We start from the raw sequence: 19,296 nt of genomic DNA, 5'->3' as shown, positions 1-19,296 counted from the left end.
GGAGTAACGCGACTACGGAAAGAAGCATGAAATATGAGGCTGTGGAAGTGGCAAACAGTTGGAAATTGCTGGTGGTTATTCGTGCCATTTGCCATTCGCCATTCGCTATTTGCCATTTTGGACCACCCACCAGCCACCACCCACCACCCACCAGCCACCACCCACCAGCCACCAGCAGCTGCAACGTCGAGTTGTCTTCCTGTTTATTCGCCGCTTTGTGTGCGTCTGCTTTTGGTCCTTTTAGCACCTGGCCCAGGACATTCCGCACCAAGTCCTCCTCCTCCTCCTCCTCCTCCTCCTCCTCCTCCTCCTCCTCCTCCTCCTCCTCCTCCTCCTCCTCCTCCCTCCTCGTCCTCATCCCCATCCCCCTGGTCCTTTCACATCATCTCCCGTCGCCTTTGTGTGTGTCCTTTTTGGCCGTTTGCCAGCTCAACTCGAGTTCACTTCCAGTTGAGTGTTTTGCCCGTCGCCCGTTTTTGCTGTTGCACGTCGGGAAATCGGGTGGGGTAATAAGTAATAAATGTACTTTAAAGACCAGCTCAAATTTACCATTTTATTTCGGCTTTTTTGCGGGTCATTAGATATCAAATCTTAATAAGTTTATATTACAATCTATTTTGATAAGCATTTACTAAATAGAAGTATGCTGCCCCCTCATAATTATTATGATTTGTTCATGCTTTCTTCCAATCTTGATTTAAACACATGGTCGGTTTTTTTCTCAGTGATCTGCTGTGGTCGTTTTTCCTATTGTCGACCTGCGCTTGCAACAATGCTTGTTTCTGCCACGTTGCCACGCCCCCACACCAACGCCTGCTTATTCACTTTTGTGACCCAATAAAGTCGAATTATTTCTTTTTTCATTCACTCTTGTTTTGTAATTAGGCACTCTCTTGCAGATCCCTACGCTCTCTTCTCTACACATACACATACATATACATATACATAAAATATGTATTTGTTTGCACACACACACACACACACACATACATATCTATCTCAACTATCTGCTTGTCTGTGCTTGTTATTTGTTTTTATTTTATTTCATTTGACTTTTTTTTTTTAGGTCTGTTGGCCCAGGTTTAAATGTTTCTCAAGTGCTTTTTGCCAATTTTCGGTTTGCATTTTGTGGCTTGCATCGTTGTTGCTATTGTTGCTGCTTGTTGTTCTCTTTGTGTGGTTCCATTTGGGATTTTTGTGTGAAATGCACATCGGGCTTATTTAGATTGCACTGGATGCATTTTATCCGAGTTGCCCAAATTAAATGCGACTGCCGATGAATAATTCCGGGGATTTTGTGGAAAGGTGAAAGGCTCCACTGAGGGAATTTTTAAAAATTAATTCGCCAAGGAATTTTCTATGTCGGCACTAAGTGCCACTAAAATTGCGTTGAATTTGGGAAAAAAAACATATATTTTTTATGTACTACTGAAAAAAGTAGATTTGTGTGCTACAAACCATGTTTAAATAAATTTAAAGTTGTTTTTAAAGACACACTGCACTCCCCATTGTTTGTTAATCAATGTTGAACTGCATTCGTTATTTCGGGATTTCCAATTACAGCCATTCGTCGCTTGCCGAAATTTCTCTAAACGGATTAATGGCTTTTGAATGGGCTTTATTTCCAGGGTGACTGTCAAACTGCTGGCGAAACTGGGGGGCAATCAGAGCCACCCACCGAACAGCCACCCACCAGCTGGCCTGCTGCCTACTGATTACACGCTTGAGGGCGTGGGCGATGGATGGTGGGTTGCTGGGTTGCTGGCTTGCTGGGTTGGTGGGTGGTTCAAGGATATGTGGACTCTAGGAGCTGGGAGCTAGAAGCTAGTAGAGTGGAGAAAGCAGAAAGGAGTCCCCCGCAATTGCCGCATGAGCATAATTTGTTGTAATTAACATAACGAGCCAGCCCAAGCAATAATGGCCAAAACTTCCCACACTCCCACACACACACACTTGCAGAAGTGGGGGTATTTGAACTGAAGTTGGATTGTTTGCTGTTTCAGCCTGGCTGTGTGTTGCCTTAGTCCTTCATCCCTTTGTGTAATTAATTTGATTTTTTTTTTTTTTTATTTTTTTTTAGTAGTAGCAGTAGTAGTAGAGCCACCCACATCACGCGGCATGAATAAGTTGTTCCTGCTATTTAGGCAGCATTTATGAAAATGACTTTATGCCAGACATTTACCGAGCACTCTGTAAATATTTCGTGAGCGAAGGGAATCGCTTGGCGTTAAGCATACGTACTGTAGGCAAAAAAAAAAAAACCATTCACCAACAAATAAAGCAGAGGCCGCCAAAACACTTAAAATGTGTATTAGAAAATATAAAATACTAGGTAACGGACAATAATAATTTAAGCAACTTAACATATAAACAACCGAATATTGAGTATACGCCACGTGGCAAAGAGAAACATCTATCTAGAATTGACGATTTTGTAACAGTAATCAATGTTTCTTGGGGAGAATTTAATATATTTATATATACTAAATTTATGTTTTATATTTTCATTTATATTTTCCATATATACTTATATAGTTTGTTGTTATTAAGTATACGCCATGTTGCACAACAATCGAAGTGTTTTTAAAATGCCTTCATCCCTTTATCGTTGCAGCAACAAGTTGTCGAACTATCGGGCTATGTCATCATACTCGTCGAGAATGTGGAGGGTAAAATTAAACTATACGGCTCACCGCCCGATCGCGATAATCTGGAAGTGGGCGATGAGATACTCGAGGTCAATGGCCTGACCCTGGAGAACATTTCGCGCACGGAGGTCATTCGCCACATACACGACGTACGGATTGCAATCCCCCTACTGATAAGGTCCATCCTGACCCATCCCTTACTAATTTCTGTATGTTTTTTCTTTTCGATCCGCACAATTCCGCTGCAGTGCATCAAATCCTGCACCATTTGTCTGCGTGTGCGAAAGAAAAATGATTCACGACTGGGTAAGTTAAGAGAAAGTTTATACCACCTTATGGAACTATTTATTAAGTACAGCGTTTAAAAGAACAGTCACATACATTTTATATACTGCAAGAATTAGGTGAAACATTGTTTTAAATAGTATTAATTTTAATACACTTTAGGGAGTTCATTTTAAGAAGAGTTCGAGCTGAAGGATCGTATTTAATATTGTTTTTATACCTGGTATTAATTGATTGGATCTTGTGATCGTATTACTTCCCGTTAGTCTTGCTTTTTTGGCGCTTGTGTGTTTGCAACTGAGTTTGCGGTCAGTTGAGTTGAGCTTCTGGCGCTCCTCAGTCTGCGCTCTCCACTCTTCGCTCTTCGCTCTTGGCACTGCGGTTCTGCAGTCTCCCCCTCTCTCTCACGCTCGCTCTCTCTGTTGCTCTTGCTCTGCCGTACCGCTCTCGTTCTCTTCAGATGGGCTTTTGGGGCCTCTCCAGCCGCTTGGCGATGAAGTCGCCTCACTTGCGTCAGTTGAAAGGCGACCGTCGACGTTTTCGTAGCGTCAGCGCCGCAGTGTCGCCGCTTTGACCGTACCGCCCAACTATCTCCGTCTCGTTTTCTCCGGCGGATTGCGTTCGTAGTGGTTTATGTTTCTGTTACAGTTCGGTTCGGTTTTCCGCCTTTTGTTTTGAAGTGCGCGCACGCGTTGGCGTCTCAGTTTTGTTTTTTGGTACGTGGTACGCCGTCGTTTCGTTTTCGTATTCGTATTTTTTTTCGGTGTAAGAAATTTGATTTGTTGTTGGTTTTGTTGTGGTGCAGCAGCAGTAGTAGCAGCAGCAGTAGAAGCAGCAGAAAAAGCAGCAGCAGCGACTGGAAAAGCAGAAAAAACATCAGGGTGAGTGGCCAGTGGCTCTCAAACTGGGCAAACTATCTAAGGCAGAGTCATGAATCAACATTGTTAGTGTTTAGTTTGGCGTACCTGGCCCACAGATACACAGGCTATAGAGATATAGACACGTGTATGTATGTTTGTATGTAGTCACTTGCATGACTCGAGCTACACGGAAAAAAGTAAGATTGCTTTGGACCATTATTGCACAACTAATTTTGATCATTTTCGATCGCTAAATAATTGCTTCTGAAAATAATAATTTGAAATTGTTATAGGCGTTCACCTGCTAATTAGTGTTATTAATTTTTTTGTCTGTGCATACAGAGGAATGCTCGAAAATATTTTCAAATGATTTTTCATGACATGTGAGCAATTTGTATGGTTTATTTGTAACAGAAACCGATTCTTAATTCTGAATTGATAATTTTTAGCAAGTTCTCTTATTCCAATTAAGTTTAATTATTCAATTTGGCCACTATAACTATTTTTTTTTATCACTCGCCAATTCAAAAATATCAGAAGCAAATACAAGCTTACAGGTAATATAAAAAAACCTAAATCAAATATAGATCATTAATCAGTTGTAGAGGAAATGTAAATCAAATGGAAAACAGAAGAAAATCTGTAGCGAGTTTAAATTAAAGCAAAATACAAACAGAAATAGCAACTCTTAATCATCTCAAGTGAGAATTAAAATGAAATCTTAACTAACGAATAGCATTAGCACGTAATGGGATATTCTCGGTGTAAAAGGAAGTTGGAGCTGTGGGATGTTCGACTGTATTCGCAAACACCGGCTAAATAATTCCGTTTCGAATCACGGAAAGTTTTTTGTCGCCTCATTATTATGGGCAAAACTTCAGTTTAACCCATTAACACGGCGATGAGTGCGGTGTTTGCTCTTATTATACTCGCTTTTTGCGATATTTTCCTGACTTTTTTTTTTCGTTTGTGTTGTTGTTGTTGCTGTTGCTATTTGTTTTTTTCTTGCGTTTTGTGGGCGTGAGAGTGCAAAAAGCGAGGGCAAATATAGTTGGAGGGCCGACACATGTAGATACAGATACAAAATCCCCATGGACCATCAAAGTGGCCAACAAAAAGCATTTGGAAATGGGAATGGGGAATGGGAATGGCAATGGGAATGGAAATGGTGGGAGTTGTAAGACCCGCTCTTGCTCTCTCTTTCCACCTTTCCACCTCCTCCGTTTCGCTCTTTTGCAGCCTCCTCGACCGTTTTTTTTTTCTGTTTCTGTTTTTTTTTTTCGCCTCCCACCGAATTCAGCCAACTGGAAATTACTGCAAAATAGACAAAAGCGAGAGCGAGACGGGGAGATACCCCAGATATGTGTGACTGAGAGAGATGGGGCATAGAAATAAAAGCTGCTTACAGTTTGGCCTGCGTTGTGGGCCACGTGTTGTTGTTGCCATAAAAAGCGGCTAAACAAGAAACAACAACAACAATAACAACGGCAACAGCAGCACACAAAACGGCCAAACAGACAGCCAAGAAAACTAACCTCAAAACGAAACAAGTTTTGTCGAAAGTGGAAATCAACTGTCAAAAAATAATAAAAAAAAGAAACAAAAACAAAAAAAGCAAAAAATACATAAAGTGGCAAAAAATACACATTTTATGGGACCCACATACCAAAAGTTACATTCATTATGCACTCATTAAAGCGGCAGACAGATCTTTAAATGCAAATCGGGCTTGGCAACTGTTTTATTTTTAGTAAGAAAATCCAACTGATCGCCGGCAGAAATATCTAAGAGAAGAAAGAAGAAGCTAATTTATTGAAGATAATTAAAATGGACCAACACTGAAATGTAGTTTGCATTATTAACATTAACCGCTTTTGGAGCTATCAATCAATTTCTGTTTGAAAGGCACCTTTATTACAGCATAATTTTCGCATAAAAGATTCATTGTTGTGCTTGCAATAAATCAATATAGTGCATACCTGTTCCGCACATAAACATGTCATGTTTTAATTTTCTGGTTTGAATGTCCATCAGAAATGATAATCTTGTCCGCTCGACATACATGAAATACACAATAATGTGCAGTAAGATACTAAATCAATCATTATATTTTGAACAAACAATGCAATTACTGTTGAAAAGATGGGAAACACATGAGAGTTAAATTAATAGTTGTTGATGCCATTCTTTCATAAATTGCATTAAATATCTTTTATAAATGTAATCAAACAAAAGTGATAAATATTTGCGAGGTTATCAAATAGGTTTTTATTGTGCTTATAATTTATTAACCACCGCTAGGAATAAAAAAAACTTTCGAGTAAATCCAATTACTGGGTTAAAAGTAAACTGAAATTACTGCACAAAAGCAACATTATTGTGCAGATACTAAATCAATCAGATGCTGACCCATTTCGAGAGCACACACACACTCACACACACACGTTGCAGAATCCGCAGCCGATTGAATTACAGTTTGGGCTGCACTGTGCCGCATTCCAAGGGGCGTATACGCAACCCAGAATCCCCTGCAGTATGGTATACTGTTCGTATAGTATTCCCCACTCCAATATCCGCTGATAAGGCGGCAATCAGTTGCAGTCTTCTGGAAACCGCTTTTATTTTTGGGTCAACTCCAACGGACCCCGAAGAATTTCCAGTTTGCAACGGCGGCTAACACACAAACAAAACACACCGAACCGACAAAAAATCAAAAAAAAAAAATGGAGGGGGGGGAAACAACACAAAAAAAAAAAAAAAAAAAAAACTGAAAACACCGAATACATTCCAAAGCAATGAATTTGTTGTCCGAAGCGAAATCAATAGGAGTTTGCCGGCAGAGGAAGAGAAGTGCGAAGCTGAAAAACTTAAAACTACAAAAATATAGCCAAAGTTTTCAATGTTCGTCTATGGGGTCGCCTGCAGGTGCGAGCGGGATGGCCAGTCATTTGGAGGGAGAGAGGGAGAGGGAGAGCAGCATCCGAAATCCGGTAAGGCAAGTTTCTTGGCTCCAAAAGAACACTGAGAGAAAAATAGAAAACGGAGGGAAATTACCTTTCCTTTTTAATTTACAAAAATATAAGTTTATTTTAATTTGTTTAATATGTATTATTTGTTTTATCTTTTAATGTAAAGTTTCTTTTCTTGTCACATTTCAACATATCATTTAATAAGTTTGTATAATACAATGATGCAGAAAGTTATTATTATTAATTACACTAGTTCTGTACTCCAAAACTGCACGTTTTAACGTCCTCTTGATAGTATAAATTCAGCTTGAATAATTCTTTATTGAATACTCATTTATACAATACTTAACACTGAACAGAAACAATCAGTAAAGTTATTAAAACAAATAATAATGCAGTGTCAGGCTTAAAATGGGTATTTTTGAAAAACAAACATATATAGATATCTCAAAAGCACCTTTATTTACCGCTATTAGCTCAGATTCATAGGTAATACCTTTCGATTCCTGGAATTTAGTTCTCTTCTTGTTTTTATTTCCCAGTGTGCCTGCTGACTCAATTGTGTGAGTAAGTCTTTAAGTTTTACACGCGGCCAACGTCGACTGGAGCTGAATCTCAAGCGATACAATTGAGCGCGCTCAGATGCGCTGGGTGTAGATTGGGGGCCATTTGGAGGGGGAAGGCGGGAGGGGGGAGTGGCAAAGGTACGAGATGGCCATGTGCTGCGATGTGTAAAAGTCATTGCCTCAGGCGAGCGAGCGAGAGGGACAGAGAGCCAACTGAAGGGAGTCGCAATGGCAGCGGGGAGTGCCGAAATTGTTTTCCAACTTGGCCATGGAATTGCATTGAGATGCTGTTACACTGCAAAATAAGACTCTTTCATTTGTATAAAACTTATTCTACATTATCGAGGACAAACCAAGGACATGCAAAAAAAGCACTTGGGAATTGTAATCGAAAAATATTCAACAGGCAGAAGTGGACTTATTATTGTTATTATTATTATTATTTTCTGATTATTATTTTTATTTTCTGATTAATATTATTATTTTCTGATTATTATTAGTATAATTATTATTTTCTGGTTATAAAAACATGTAATCTTTTTGTGACATTTATTTTTATGTTGTTCCTTTGGGCGAGTGTAATGCTCCCAAGGATATATCCAATGTCCGATGTGGGGGCGCGGATCGGGATGCACACGGATATGGCAGCAGCTATATGTCTCTGCAATAGAAATGGGATTGGGAATGGGAATAGGAATCGGAATCGGAGGGGGGATGCATGACGTAGTTGGCCACAGGAATGCGGAGGCTCAGTGGTCCCTCTAAATGCGGTGGCAGTGAATTCCGACCGATACGATTATTCGATTATTCGATTATTCACATGCTCGCATGCCTGGCCACTGACATCGCCGTTCGGCTTTCAACTGGCATCCATCCGTGGGTGTATTTTAATTCGACCTGTATTCGCACTCGCAGTCGCATTCATTCAGCCTAACGAGTTTAATCAGAATAATTGATTCAGGCATTCCCCCCTCCCCCTCCCCCTCAAACAAAGTGCACAGTAATTTCAAAGCAAAAGGCATTGATTTCGTTATCGAAGGGGGCAAATTCGCTTAACAATTGAACTGGAGCTCAGGCTTTTCCCCTGAATTGGATTAAAATTCAAATGGGTTTTAAAATAGCCACTGCATATAAAAAAAAATAAGAGCAATAAAGGTTGCTCTTTAAATATTGAATGGTTTGAGTTGAGTTTCGTTATTTATATTTATATATAAATATTATATTATTTATATACCTATTTTATTTATATATTATATTATATATATTATATTTATATAAATATTATATTATTTATATATTCATGTTATTTATATATATTATAAAACAGCATTGCCTTTTTCATTTGGCTAACTTAGCTATCGTTCTTTTTTGAGCATTTCAGCCAATTGCCACGCCCACTTATTCATCACATTCCCCAGCTTCTTGCCACTTTTGTTCTTTATCGGTTGCTGTTGCAGCTGCATTTGTTGTCTTGTATTTTCTTTTTTTTTATGTCTCTGTTTCTGTTTTTGTTTTGTTTGCTGTTCTGTGTTCATTTCCATTTTTTTTTTGTTCGCCAGAACACACATTTTCCTACTCTGCCTTTCACCGTTGCATTTCCATCTTTTTCTCTAGTTTTCTTCTGGGCTTCTGCTTTCCCCGCCTCGAAGGGCATTATCTAATAACAAAAACCGAAAAGAATATGAAAGGCGGAGCAGAGGAGAATCGGTTTGTGCCGTTCTTCTGCGTTGGAATGCATGATTTCTTGGGTGCCGTTGTCGATTCCTCAGAGTCTACAGCAATTTACCGCTAGCTCTTCTAATTGGTTATGCGCAGATAATTCCTAATGCCAATTCGATATAAATTATGCATACTTACCATATATTATATATATTACTTGTATATGCACACGCAATTAATCAACTTGCGTATTCATTTCTGTTCAATCTTGCTCCAAAAACCCGGAATACACGATCGAATTGCGATTAAAGTGAATCACTCGATTCGAAATGAAAATCTGCTTAAAATATTTATTAATGCTGTTCCATTTTGGCACATTAAAGCGGCACTATCTCTGGTTTCCAATCGCGAAAAGATCGTACTTGTTGTCAGGCGAAGCGAAACGCGTCACGCAACAACCCAAAACAACGAGAACAACGAACGAAATTAAGTGATTCTGTAAGTGATTTCGTTGGAAAACGGGGGCGTGGCAGATCGGGGGAGGGGGCGGTGCTTGTGTGTGTGTGTGTGGTGGGGGATTCTGCAGCTAATTGCAATTTGAAGTCGTCACAAAGAGAACGCCGTGTGTGGGGCAATCAAGCGCGCAAATAAGCAAACAAACGTGAGACAATGCGCATCTGAGACCTCCTACTGCAAAAAAAAAAAAAAAAAAAAAACTACAATGAACACAAAAAACAACAAAGCATCACAAAAACACTAAAAAACAGCAAGAACAACAATTTATAGAAGAACATGACCCTGAGAAGATGATTGTCGTCGGCTCATCGCATGTCAAGCGGAGCTTCAATTGAATTCTGTTAGCGAAATCATTATCGATTCAGTTCCGGATTTTCAATTTTTTTTCAATACGAAACGATTTTCAGTTTCACTGGCGAATACAATTTAAGGGATAGGAAATTGTTAACTTAATGGATAAATGTTTTAAGAGTTATGACAGCTCTTTATTAAAGAGAAATCCTAAGAGCAACTTAAATGCTTGAATAAGTTTGTTGGCCTAAATTTCCTAATCTAGTTAAAAGAGCTCTTAAAGCAAGGTAAATAGCGGGCCTTTATTTTCACTTTTAATTCAATTTGTAATCAGGTTGATAGTGCAGACTGTAGACTGCTAAGAAAGGTAAACAATGCGACCGTCCATCAGCCGTAATCATTCCCCCTTTGCCATCTTAACCCTTTTGGCCCCGAACAAGGTTAGCGCAATTAAGCAATTGTCATGATTACCCAAAATGATTACCCAAAAGCCAGAGAGCCAACAAGCCCTGGCAGTGGGAATAAAAAAATATGGAGCGAGCCGAAAATAAAAAAAAGTGTTTGATAAGCGATAAAGACCGCGTGGCGTATGAGTAATATCCAGAAGTGTCTGGGGGGTTTTTTGTTCTTCTTCTTTCGAGTGGAAGGGGGTGGGAATGGGGGGGGGTGAACAAGTGGGTGAGTAAGGTGGCTCACACTCATTCAACTTCCCGATTGGCCATCGCAATCACAATCCAATCTGTTTTGACACCAATTGATATGCATGCCTTCCATTACAAAACAATCGAAGGGGAAAACAATATTTATTTTGTATGTATAGATAATAATTGTACACTTTATTTTGTAGATACAACTGCAGTTCAGTAATATATATGGTATACTGGTATTCCCAATCATTAGAAGGCACTTCAAGTATGTCAGCAGCGTTTTGCGTTGTCAGGAATTGTAACTTATTATTCAACTCGAAATTGATTACTTTTCAAAAGTTTTTGGCTATGTAAGCAAGGTGGCTTTTAATTGCTCAACTTTTTCGGCCATCTGCTGCTGTTCTGTTTACCCAAACCCTTTTTCAGTTTGGAGTTGCCAATGGGTGAATCGAGTAGCTGCTAGATCATTCAGAGATTTCCCCGATTTCCCGCTTTTCCAAGTCCAAGTGCCAAGTGCCAATGCCGGCGACGAGTAATGCGATACTCGAATGTGCGGTTACATAACCAGTGTGCACATGATTCGTAGATAAAGCCGGAGACAAACAATAACAATACCTCCTCACCTGTATTTCAGTATCTCAGTATCTTAGTATCTCAGTATCTCAGTATCTTAGTATCTTCTCAGTAGTATTTATATCTTTGTGTCTCTCGCAGATAATGCAATATAAAGCGGAATCTTCTGCTCAGCGAAACGGGTTTCGCTCACATCAAAATTAATACAAAAAAAATAAGAAGCGATTGAGCCGCAAAACAACAACAACAACAAACAGTCAGCGAAGAAGGCCAAAATATAATCACAATAATTATAGCATATATATCGTATATTTCTGTCAGGTGGAAATACATATGTTTCCATCCACAACAGCCGACAGAGTTCGCTGCAATTAAGTTGGCAAGATATCTCTCATTGGAGTATATTTTAAATCCACATATTTGCATTATAATGTTAATCATTTAATGGCCAATTAGTGTGTCTCCCACAAGGTGTTACTTATTCAACGGCCATTCGAGCCATTCGAAACGATGGATACCCTTTTCTGGCCACATTCGGTGGCAATTTAAATTAAACTTTAATTGCGAAACTCACAAATAGATTCGCTCGGGTCCATTGTTATTTTATTTAATTATTTCTTGCTGCTCTTTGCTTTTTGCCATCATATTTTCCTTGTGATTATTTCGGTTCAGTGTGTTTGGTTAAAGGCCAGGGCCAAAAAAAAAAAAAAAAAAAAGCAACAAAAATAACAAAAATTGGCAACCAATTTGCCTTTTTTTACCTGGCCTCCATTGAACAAAAACCGGAAGAGATTTAACTATGGTGTTTTTTTCCTTAATGAAATATCTACGAATTATTTGCAAAGTAATCGGAAATGGCATTTGTAATAGTTTGTATTCCAAATATATATTTATTTAATGCTGTATTTGAGAATACAGGCTGCAAAGTGCAGATACTTTTGCGAAAGCTGGCCAAAAATTGTATTTCAATTATGGCTACTGTGTGAATTGGGAAACGCGTATCCAATCCGCGGAAAAGTTTCGCAGAGCTGCGATTTGCGGTTTCGCCTCCCGCTGCCAATTGAAATCCAACGATTGCACGGATTCTGGTGGTTCCACCTGCAGTTTGACAGCCGCTGGAAAGGCTGGGTGAAATGGGAAAAGCGGGAAAAGTGGGAAACCAGCCAACATATATTGTCGTACTCGGTTGCCGCATGTTGCAGGCACTTCTCACGTGGTTTCTGCAATTTGAGTGCACTCTGGTTTATTGTTTATCGATTTGCTTGCGGGCAATTAAAGCCCTCCTGCACCCAGAACCCCAACTTTTTTTCACTTTTTTTATTCCGACAGTGCTATTCAAGATTCCCTGGCAGAGCCAGAGAAGTTTTCCCTCCCCCGCTCCTCTTGAAATGTGTGAAGTGCCACACGAGCAGCGCAACAAGAAGCTCGGCTCAAAAAAGCAAAAAGTATAAAAACAAGCAAACTCGACGGGACGATGCCCTCTATATGCATTATGCATTTTCCCAGACATGAAAAATAAAAAGGCCGCTTCTTAATTGATTAGGTTCCCCGTGGACTTAACTGCCTTATAATTGGCAATCAACTGGCATAAAGTAGTTTCTTTATTAAACGATCTAAATTGTAATTAATATTAGCAGCTCACCAAAAAAAAATTCAGTTTACCGCACTTTGCATTTATGTTTTTTACGGATTCTGTGTGATATTTAAAGCCCGCACAACAAAACACCAGCCAACAAACACATTTCGTGTAATTAAGGTGGTGATAAGGGTTTATTTAGCCAATAAAAGTTTACACCCATGCCACTCGTTGCAGCAGAATATAAAAGTTAACAACTGAACAACAGAACTTTGTTGAAATGTTTATGCACTCTTCAAATAGACAAACAGAAAAAAAGAAAAAAAAAACCAGAGCAAATGCGCAAAATGACAGTAAACGCACAATCCTGTTTTTATTTTCCAGTAAACTAGACACACACACAATTTTTTACCCGCCAAATGGGGTTTAAATATTAAATATAATTTGCAAAGTGCGCGGCCCACCGCAAAGTGAATTATTTATAGGCTTTTTTGAAACTGTGGGAAGCTGTTTTTTCTGCGACTTGAAAATCTCTAACAGGTGTTCAAATGTGGTATTAAATTTCTTGAATTTTTTCCCTTTAAATGCCTCTTACATTGAGTATACCCTCATTTAAACGTTCGATTTGGCCTCTTACCTGTCGTATTTGATCGGCAAGACCTATTAATGGCTAATTAAGGTTAATAATGTTGCACAAGCACTCGACAACGGACAACAAACTACGGACAAGAGGCAACGGACAACGGACAACGGACAACGGACAACGGACAAAGGACAACGGACAACGGACAACGGACAATAATGGACACCTGCGAAGCCACCGTTAACAGCTTGCTACTCGATTACGGGCATTTGCATGTGTCAAAGGGGCGGTGTTCGATGTCTGCCCCCTTTAAGCACACCCCCACCCCCCTGCCCCGCCTTCTTTCTCCGCCCTTCTCGCCCACTTTCTCCGGGGCGGACATAAACCCAATCGGAATCGCAATTGCCCAGACTTTAAGAGGCGCTCGACTGACACGGCATGTCAAGACTTATGAGAGGAATGTTGACCAAGGGGGGTGTTCAAGGGGTCGCGGAAATGAATGACACAAACGAAAGGCACACACACATGGACACGCACACACACACACATAGAGAGACACACACTAGCGCGCACAAATGAGATTAAAAGTCAGAAACTTGAAGCTCGGAAAACGCACGGTAGTTGCTCCAACTCGGAAAAACGCCCCCGCTTCAACCCTTCGCCCACATGCAGTGGAAACCCCGTTACACTGGACGAAAAAGAGTTTAAAGAACTGAAATGGGAATATTTGGTTATTTCACTTTGATATAAAACTAAAGATATTGTACCACCATTTGATTAATTGCTTTTATTAATAAGAGTTACGAAAAAGTATACTTCTAGTATCCTTAATTTATGGTGTAAAATGATCATATCATAATAAGTTCAGATAAATTTGAATCCCTCAAAAGTTATTAACTGATTTCTTACTCAAGCTAACGATCAAGTATTGGTTTGGTTTCCTTAATGGTAAACGAAATGTGTTGGCCTACAAAATGTGAGCTTAAATGAAATCCCTTCCCGTTCGGGGTTAGTTAGCTGATGCATTTAGCCCCAATTTCTTTTTTTCTGAGTGTAGCGGGGCGACTGAAGGGGGGCGGGGCGGGTTCAACGACATGTAGCGACATCGAGGCTGACAACGCGGCGCCTAATTGGATCTGGCCCGAGTCGAGCGCTCCACTTTTGCCCTCGCACGCTTGAGGGGGTGGCACAACCTACCCCCCTGGTTAGGGGGTATAAAGGGGGGGAGGGGGGGTAATGGGGTCGGGGGATGCGACCTCGGATCGAGGGCGTCTTTAGACATCCAAACGCCGCCCCCTCTAAAGTCCACAGCCAGCCAGCAACGCTTTTCGACGCAATCAACAGCCGAAAACGCAAGGGCAGCGAAATGAAATTAAAGCCGAGGTCACGAGGGGGTGACATTTTTTCCTTTTTCGGTTTTTGGGTTCTCCTTCTACTTTTTTTTTCCTTTTTTGGGATGCGAGGGGCTTACGAGGAGGATGGATTACGGGGGAGTGCAGCCGAAAAGCAATAAAAGTGACAAGAAAAGTTGAAGCGGCGAGTGGGTGGGCGAGGAAGTAAGGAGTGAAGTAAGCAGTGACAGGAGGGACAAGGAGGCGCTGCTGGCTGGCGGAGAAAGTGGATTTGGCAGCGAAATGTGGGGTAGTCGAATCCTTGTTGTCGTTGCTGTCAGCAACCAGCAAATTTTTAGCAAAACTTTTACACCCACACATACATACCTTCCTATACATATATATATACACATATATATATATATATATATCGCCAAAAAAATAGAATGAAAATAAGGAGAGTTTGCTTGACTTGGGGGCATAAAAACGATTCCCCGGCGAATCGGCGAGCATTTTTGTGGGCCGTGAATGCGAGTGCACTCATGAATATGTATCGAACGGAACGGAACGATTCGCTCGGAGCTCGCGGTGAATGGTGAATGGCGAATGAATGCAGGCGAATGCGAATGAGCGTTCGGGGAATTGCGAATGGCGAAAGGACTAAGCCGAAATGATGGCTGTCATCATGGCTCAAATCATTGCTTAGGTCAGTGCCATAAATTCCCAAAACGACGACAGGCGACGGCGATTCTGCCGGCTTTCCCAGCGAACTGCAAAGAATATTCAGCATAAAAACGAGCAAACGCTCCTCTCTTGTGGATTTTTTTTTCTGTTTTGTTTGCGGAGCAGAAGGATAAGACGGTATCAGTGGGACCTTAATCTTGCGGCTTGCAATTTAGAGTAGTTTTGTGTCCTCTGAGTTCACTCGTCGTCTCGTATTTGTGTAGCTTGGGAACCCGAACAGCTTGCTTTGTATCTTGCTTAAATATACACCATAATTACTTTCGGGAAGTAACTACATAAAGTATCTAAACTACAATTAGAATTTTAAATCCTACTCTACAGAGGTTACGAATTTAATTTTGAAGCTATTAAAAGTGGCCATTAAATCGCACAAATATCGCAGTGAAATTAGCCAAGCGGAATGTTATTTAAGACTCTTTTACAACTATGATTTATGTGCTGCTTCTGTTTGCTTGTTTGTTTGTTTGTTTGTTTCTTTGTTTGTTTGTTCGTTCGGTTGGCCTTTCATCAACCGAGTGAAACAACTATCGATTTTGGGGGCGTTTCTGCTCGGCAGATCACAGCAATTAGGCAAGTTTCGACCGAATAGCCGCACTCTATCTATCACTCAAGCTGCCTGCTAAGTGCTTAATGTTCCCGAATTAATTATCCTTTTTTCTTCTTCTTCTTCTTCCTTGTAGCCTGGGATATTGGCAACTCGGTGCAGGACGCCTTCGTCATCGCCGTCGAGGAGCACGCCCGCGAGCGCCTGCAGAGATTGGCGGCCTTGAACCGGGTCACGCCCGTCGACATCACGCAGCTCTCCAAGAAGGTGAGTGACCGTCGGTAAACCAGGGGGTTTGACCCAGGGATATATCTATAGGGATAGAGGAACCTTATCGGCTTTACTAGATTTTTTTTCGGAATTTTTAAAGGAGTTTTTGGAAGGGTTTTGTGTATTCAAAAACAGAATTTTCATTCCTTTTTTAAAGAATAAACGAGTTTCCCAAAAGTTTTAGCTAGAACGTTTTTCTACTTTTTTGTAGAATATTATTTCTATAGAAATCCTAAGAATATATTTACATATATTAAATTATTCGGAATTTTTAAGTTAATTTTTGGGAGGTTTTTTGTATTTAAAAAAGAATTTCCACGTTTTTAAAACAAGAATGAACGAGTTTCCTAAAAGTTTTACCAGGAACTTTTTCTACTTTTTTGTAGAATATTATTTCAGTAGAAAACATAAGAGTATATTTACATATATGTATTACATAATTCGGAATTTTTAAATTAATTTTTGGGAGGTTTTTTGTTTAAAAAAAAGAAAGAATTTCCACGTTTTTAAAGCAAGAATGAAAGAGTTTCCTAAAATTTTTACCTAGATCATTTTCTACTTTTTTGTAGAATATTATTTCAGTAGAAAACCTAAAATATATATATTTATATCTACATAAGTCTTGCCCTTACTAGATTTTTATTCGGAATTTTTCAATTAATTTTTGGGAGGTTTTTCGTATTCAAAAAAGACTTTTCATTCTTTTTAAAAGAATGAACGAGTTTCCCAAAAGTTTTACCAGGAACTTTTTCTACTTTTTTGTAGAATCTTATTTCAGTAGAAAACTTTGCAATTAGCGTGAATATTTCAAGAGCTTTATAGACAGATGTCTGGAAGCAGTGGCAATAAATATTCAGCATACCTCAAAATGCACTCAAAACGAAGCTCGGCAAATACACGTGTACTTCGAGTGTCCGAGAAACCATAAACCAAATCCATTTGAATAAAAACTGGCTGGTTAATTCATAACTCTTGAGTCTGGAGTCCACAGTCTGGAGTTACCTGCTGCACTTGAATCGATTCGATTCGATTCGATTGATGTGATGTCTGGCCAACTATTTTGGGAAACAGTTGGGAAACAGAAGGAGAATGGCATTCTGTTCATGTTCGCAGCTAAAAGCGAGATTAAGTTGAGGAATTCCAGTGCTATTTTAAGGTTTTCCACCTGCTTTTTTGTATTGACGGGGGCTTCCGGGGATTTTCGCCTGCTGGAAGTGCATAATCGTTGGATGAAAAGGCAAATCGGGTAGTGCTACAAGTTATTGTTTTTGCCGCTGTTTTTCCTATTTTCTTCTGTTCGAGAGTGCGGCATGTGGCCGTGGGGCAAACATGAATGCCACATATTTATTTGCAGGCTGCATGTTTGCTTCGGATCGAATGGCGAGTGGCGAGTGGCGAAATTGAATTGAAATGGAAAACGTTTTATCAAAACAGCTTTCTATCACACACGGGGCAACACAGTTGGCTCGCCACTTTATTGGCATAACCGAGTGACCAGTGACCATTGGTCATAGCCCCCTCCAAATCGCCTCCCCAATCTGAAAAAAAAAAAAAAAACAAGACAACACACACACACAACATACGGTGAGAAATGCAAAAAATGAGGAAGCGTGCTCTGGCAAAATTCAATTAAAAATTCAACCAGCCAGTTGACCAGTACAGTGGACACTGGACTGAAACTAAAAGTGCCAACAGAAACAGAAACTGAAACAAAAAACAAAGGCGAGCTCAAAACGAACGTTGTATAAACTTGAAAACAAAAGCCAAATAAAATTGCCATCCAAAGTTACGCAAAACAAGAAACACAACAAATATGCCAGAGAAAATAAATAAATAAATAAAAAAAATAAAAGAAAATAGTTGCAGAGGGAAAGAGTAAATGCAAATCAAATACAAATGTCTGGGTAATTGAAAGTGAACGCTGCACTTCCATTTGCCATTTGCCATTCGCATGTGCGAATCCAGCGGACGAGTGAGTGAGTGTATTCACTTGAGACTCATAAAGCGATTCGCGCCTTTAAAGTTACATAATCTCGATTCCGCAGATTAGCTGCACCGAGAGAAATGACCAGAAGGTTGAAATAAAGATAGGAATTTGGTAGGAATTTAGTTGAATAATAGCTTGTATTTAAAACATAATATATATATAATCTAGATATAAAACAAATGATATTTTTATTAAAGGGAAAGTGCATGTATGGTGCATTTAGTTAGGTAAACTTTCTCTTTAAATGGGTACTTTTCTTTCGGTGTTTGTTTTGTTGGCCAACAAATGAATACATTAGCTATTCACTGTGCGTATTCACAGTTTTGTTTCGCTTACAGTTCGTTCACAAAAGATCGTGCTGAATGAAATGACTTATGGCGGATCATTTGAATGCAAATTGCGGCGATTACATGTATTTCATTTACTGGAGACACGCTCCAATGGTTTTTTATTGATTTGCGTATTCCCCGCAATTAGATCATCGCAATTAGATTCATCAATTCATAATGAATTACCAAATAATAAGCTTAAAGTTAAGGAATTTATTTACTTAAAAGGTGCTCACAATGGAAATACCTCTTCTAGTTGGTTTTATTTGTAAATTCGCTATAGTTGAGTAGCAGCATTCGAAATTGATTGAATGGAGTGCATTTGTTGGGCCGAATAATTTGGTCACTCGACTCGAGTCCGCGCAGTTTGAGAGTCACTTTGATGGGATGAATGGCATGCCACGCATAAACCGCATCGAGTGTTGCGCCGAAAAACCCAAGTCCAATGGAAGCCCCTCTTGCCTCTTGCCCCTTTTCCCTTAGATACCCCCCTTCGATCCCCCCCGATCCACCCCCTGCCCTCCTCCATTTGGATTCCCCCGAATGCTGGCAGCATTTTTAAGCGCATCAAGTGCTTTTGTCATCATCCTCATCACAGTTGAACGCTCCAACAATTGCTTTCAGCTCCCCGGACGTCGAGTGGTTGGGGGTCAGGTGCGGTTCGCTTTGGTTCGCCTGTTTTTTTTTTTTTGTTTTTTTTTTTACGAATCCGGGGATCTGGGTTCGGTCTGGGTTGGGTTACTCCATCGGGAGTACGTAGTACGTAGGTGGGGTGTTTTTTTTTTTCAACTTTTTTTCTTCAGTTTTTCCCGATTTTTCAGCTTTTTTCAGTATTTTTCTGTTGGTTTTGTCTAGGATGCGCTAGAGTGGCGCTGCGGGGCTTTATCGAGAGCAGTGAGTCAATCGTTTGTTGCCAGG

At 39.9% G+C, this 19,296-nt stretch overlaps 1 protein-coding gene across 1 annotated transcript in view; it reads left to right on the top strand.

Moving 5' to 3' along the window:
• Nucleotides 1-19,296, top strand: part of LOC108097950 — a 64,586-nt gene that overhangs the window by 8,315 nt on the left and 36,975 nt on the right. Inside the window, 3 exon segments of the mRNA XM_017200545.2 lie at nt 2,615-2,797; nt 2,897-2,954; nt 15,929-16,059. Coding sequence (XP_017056034.2) covers nt 2,615-2,797; nt 2,897-2,954; nt 15,929-16,059 — 372 coding nt within the window.

This window comes from Drosophila ficusphila, unplaced genomic scaffold, assembly GCF_018152265.1.
Source record: "Drosophila ficusphila isolate 14025-0441.05 unplaced genomic scaffold, ASM1815226v1 contig_197, whole genome shotgun sequence".
In the NCBI taxonomy this organism is placed as follows: Eukaryota; Metazoa; Arthropoda; class Insecta; order Diptera; family Drosophilidae; genus Drosophila; species Drosophila ficusphila.
The sequence above is the reverse complement of the archived record's forward strand: the minus strand, read 5'-3'. Positions and strand labels throughout refer to the sequence as shown.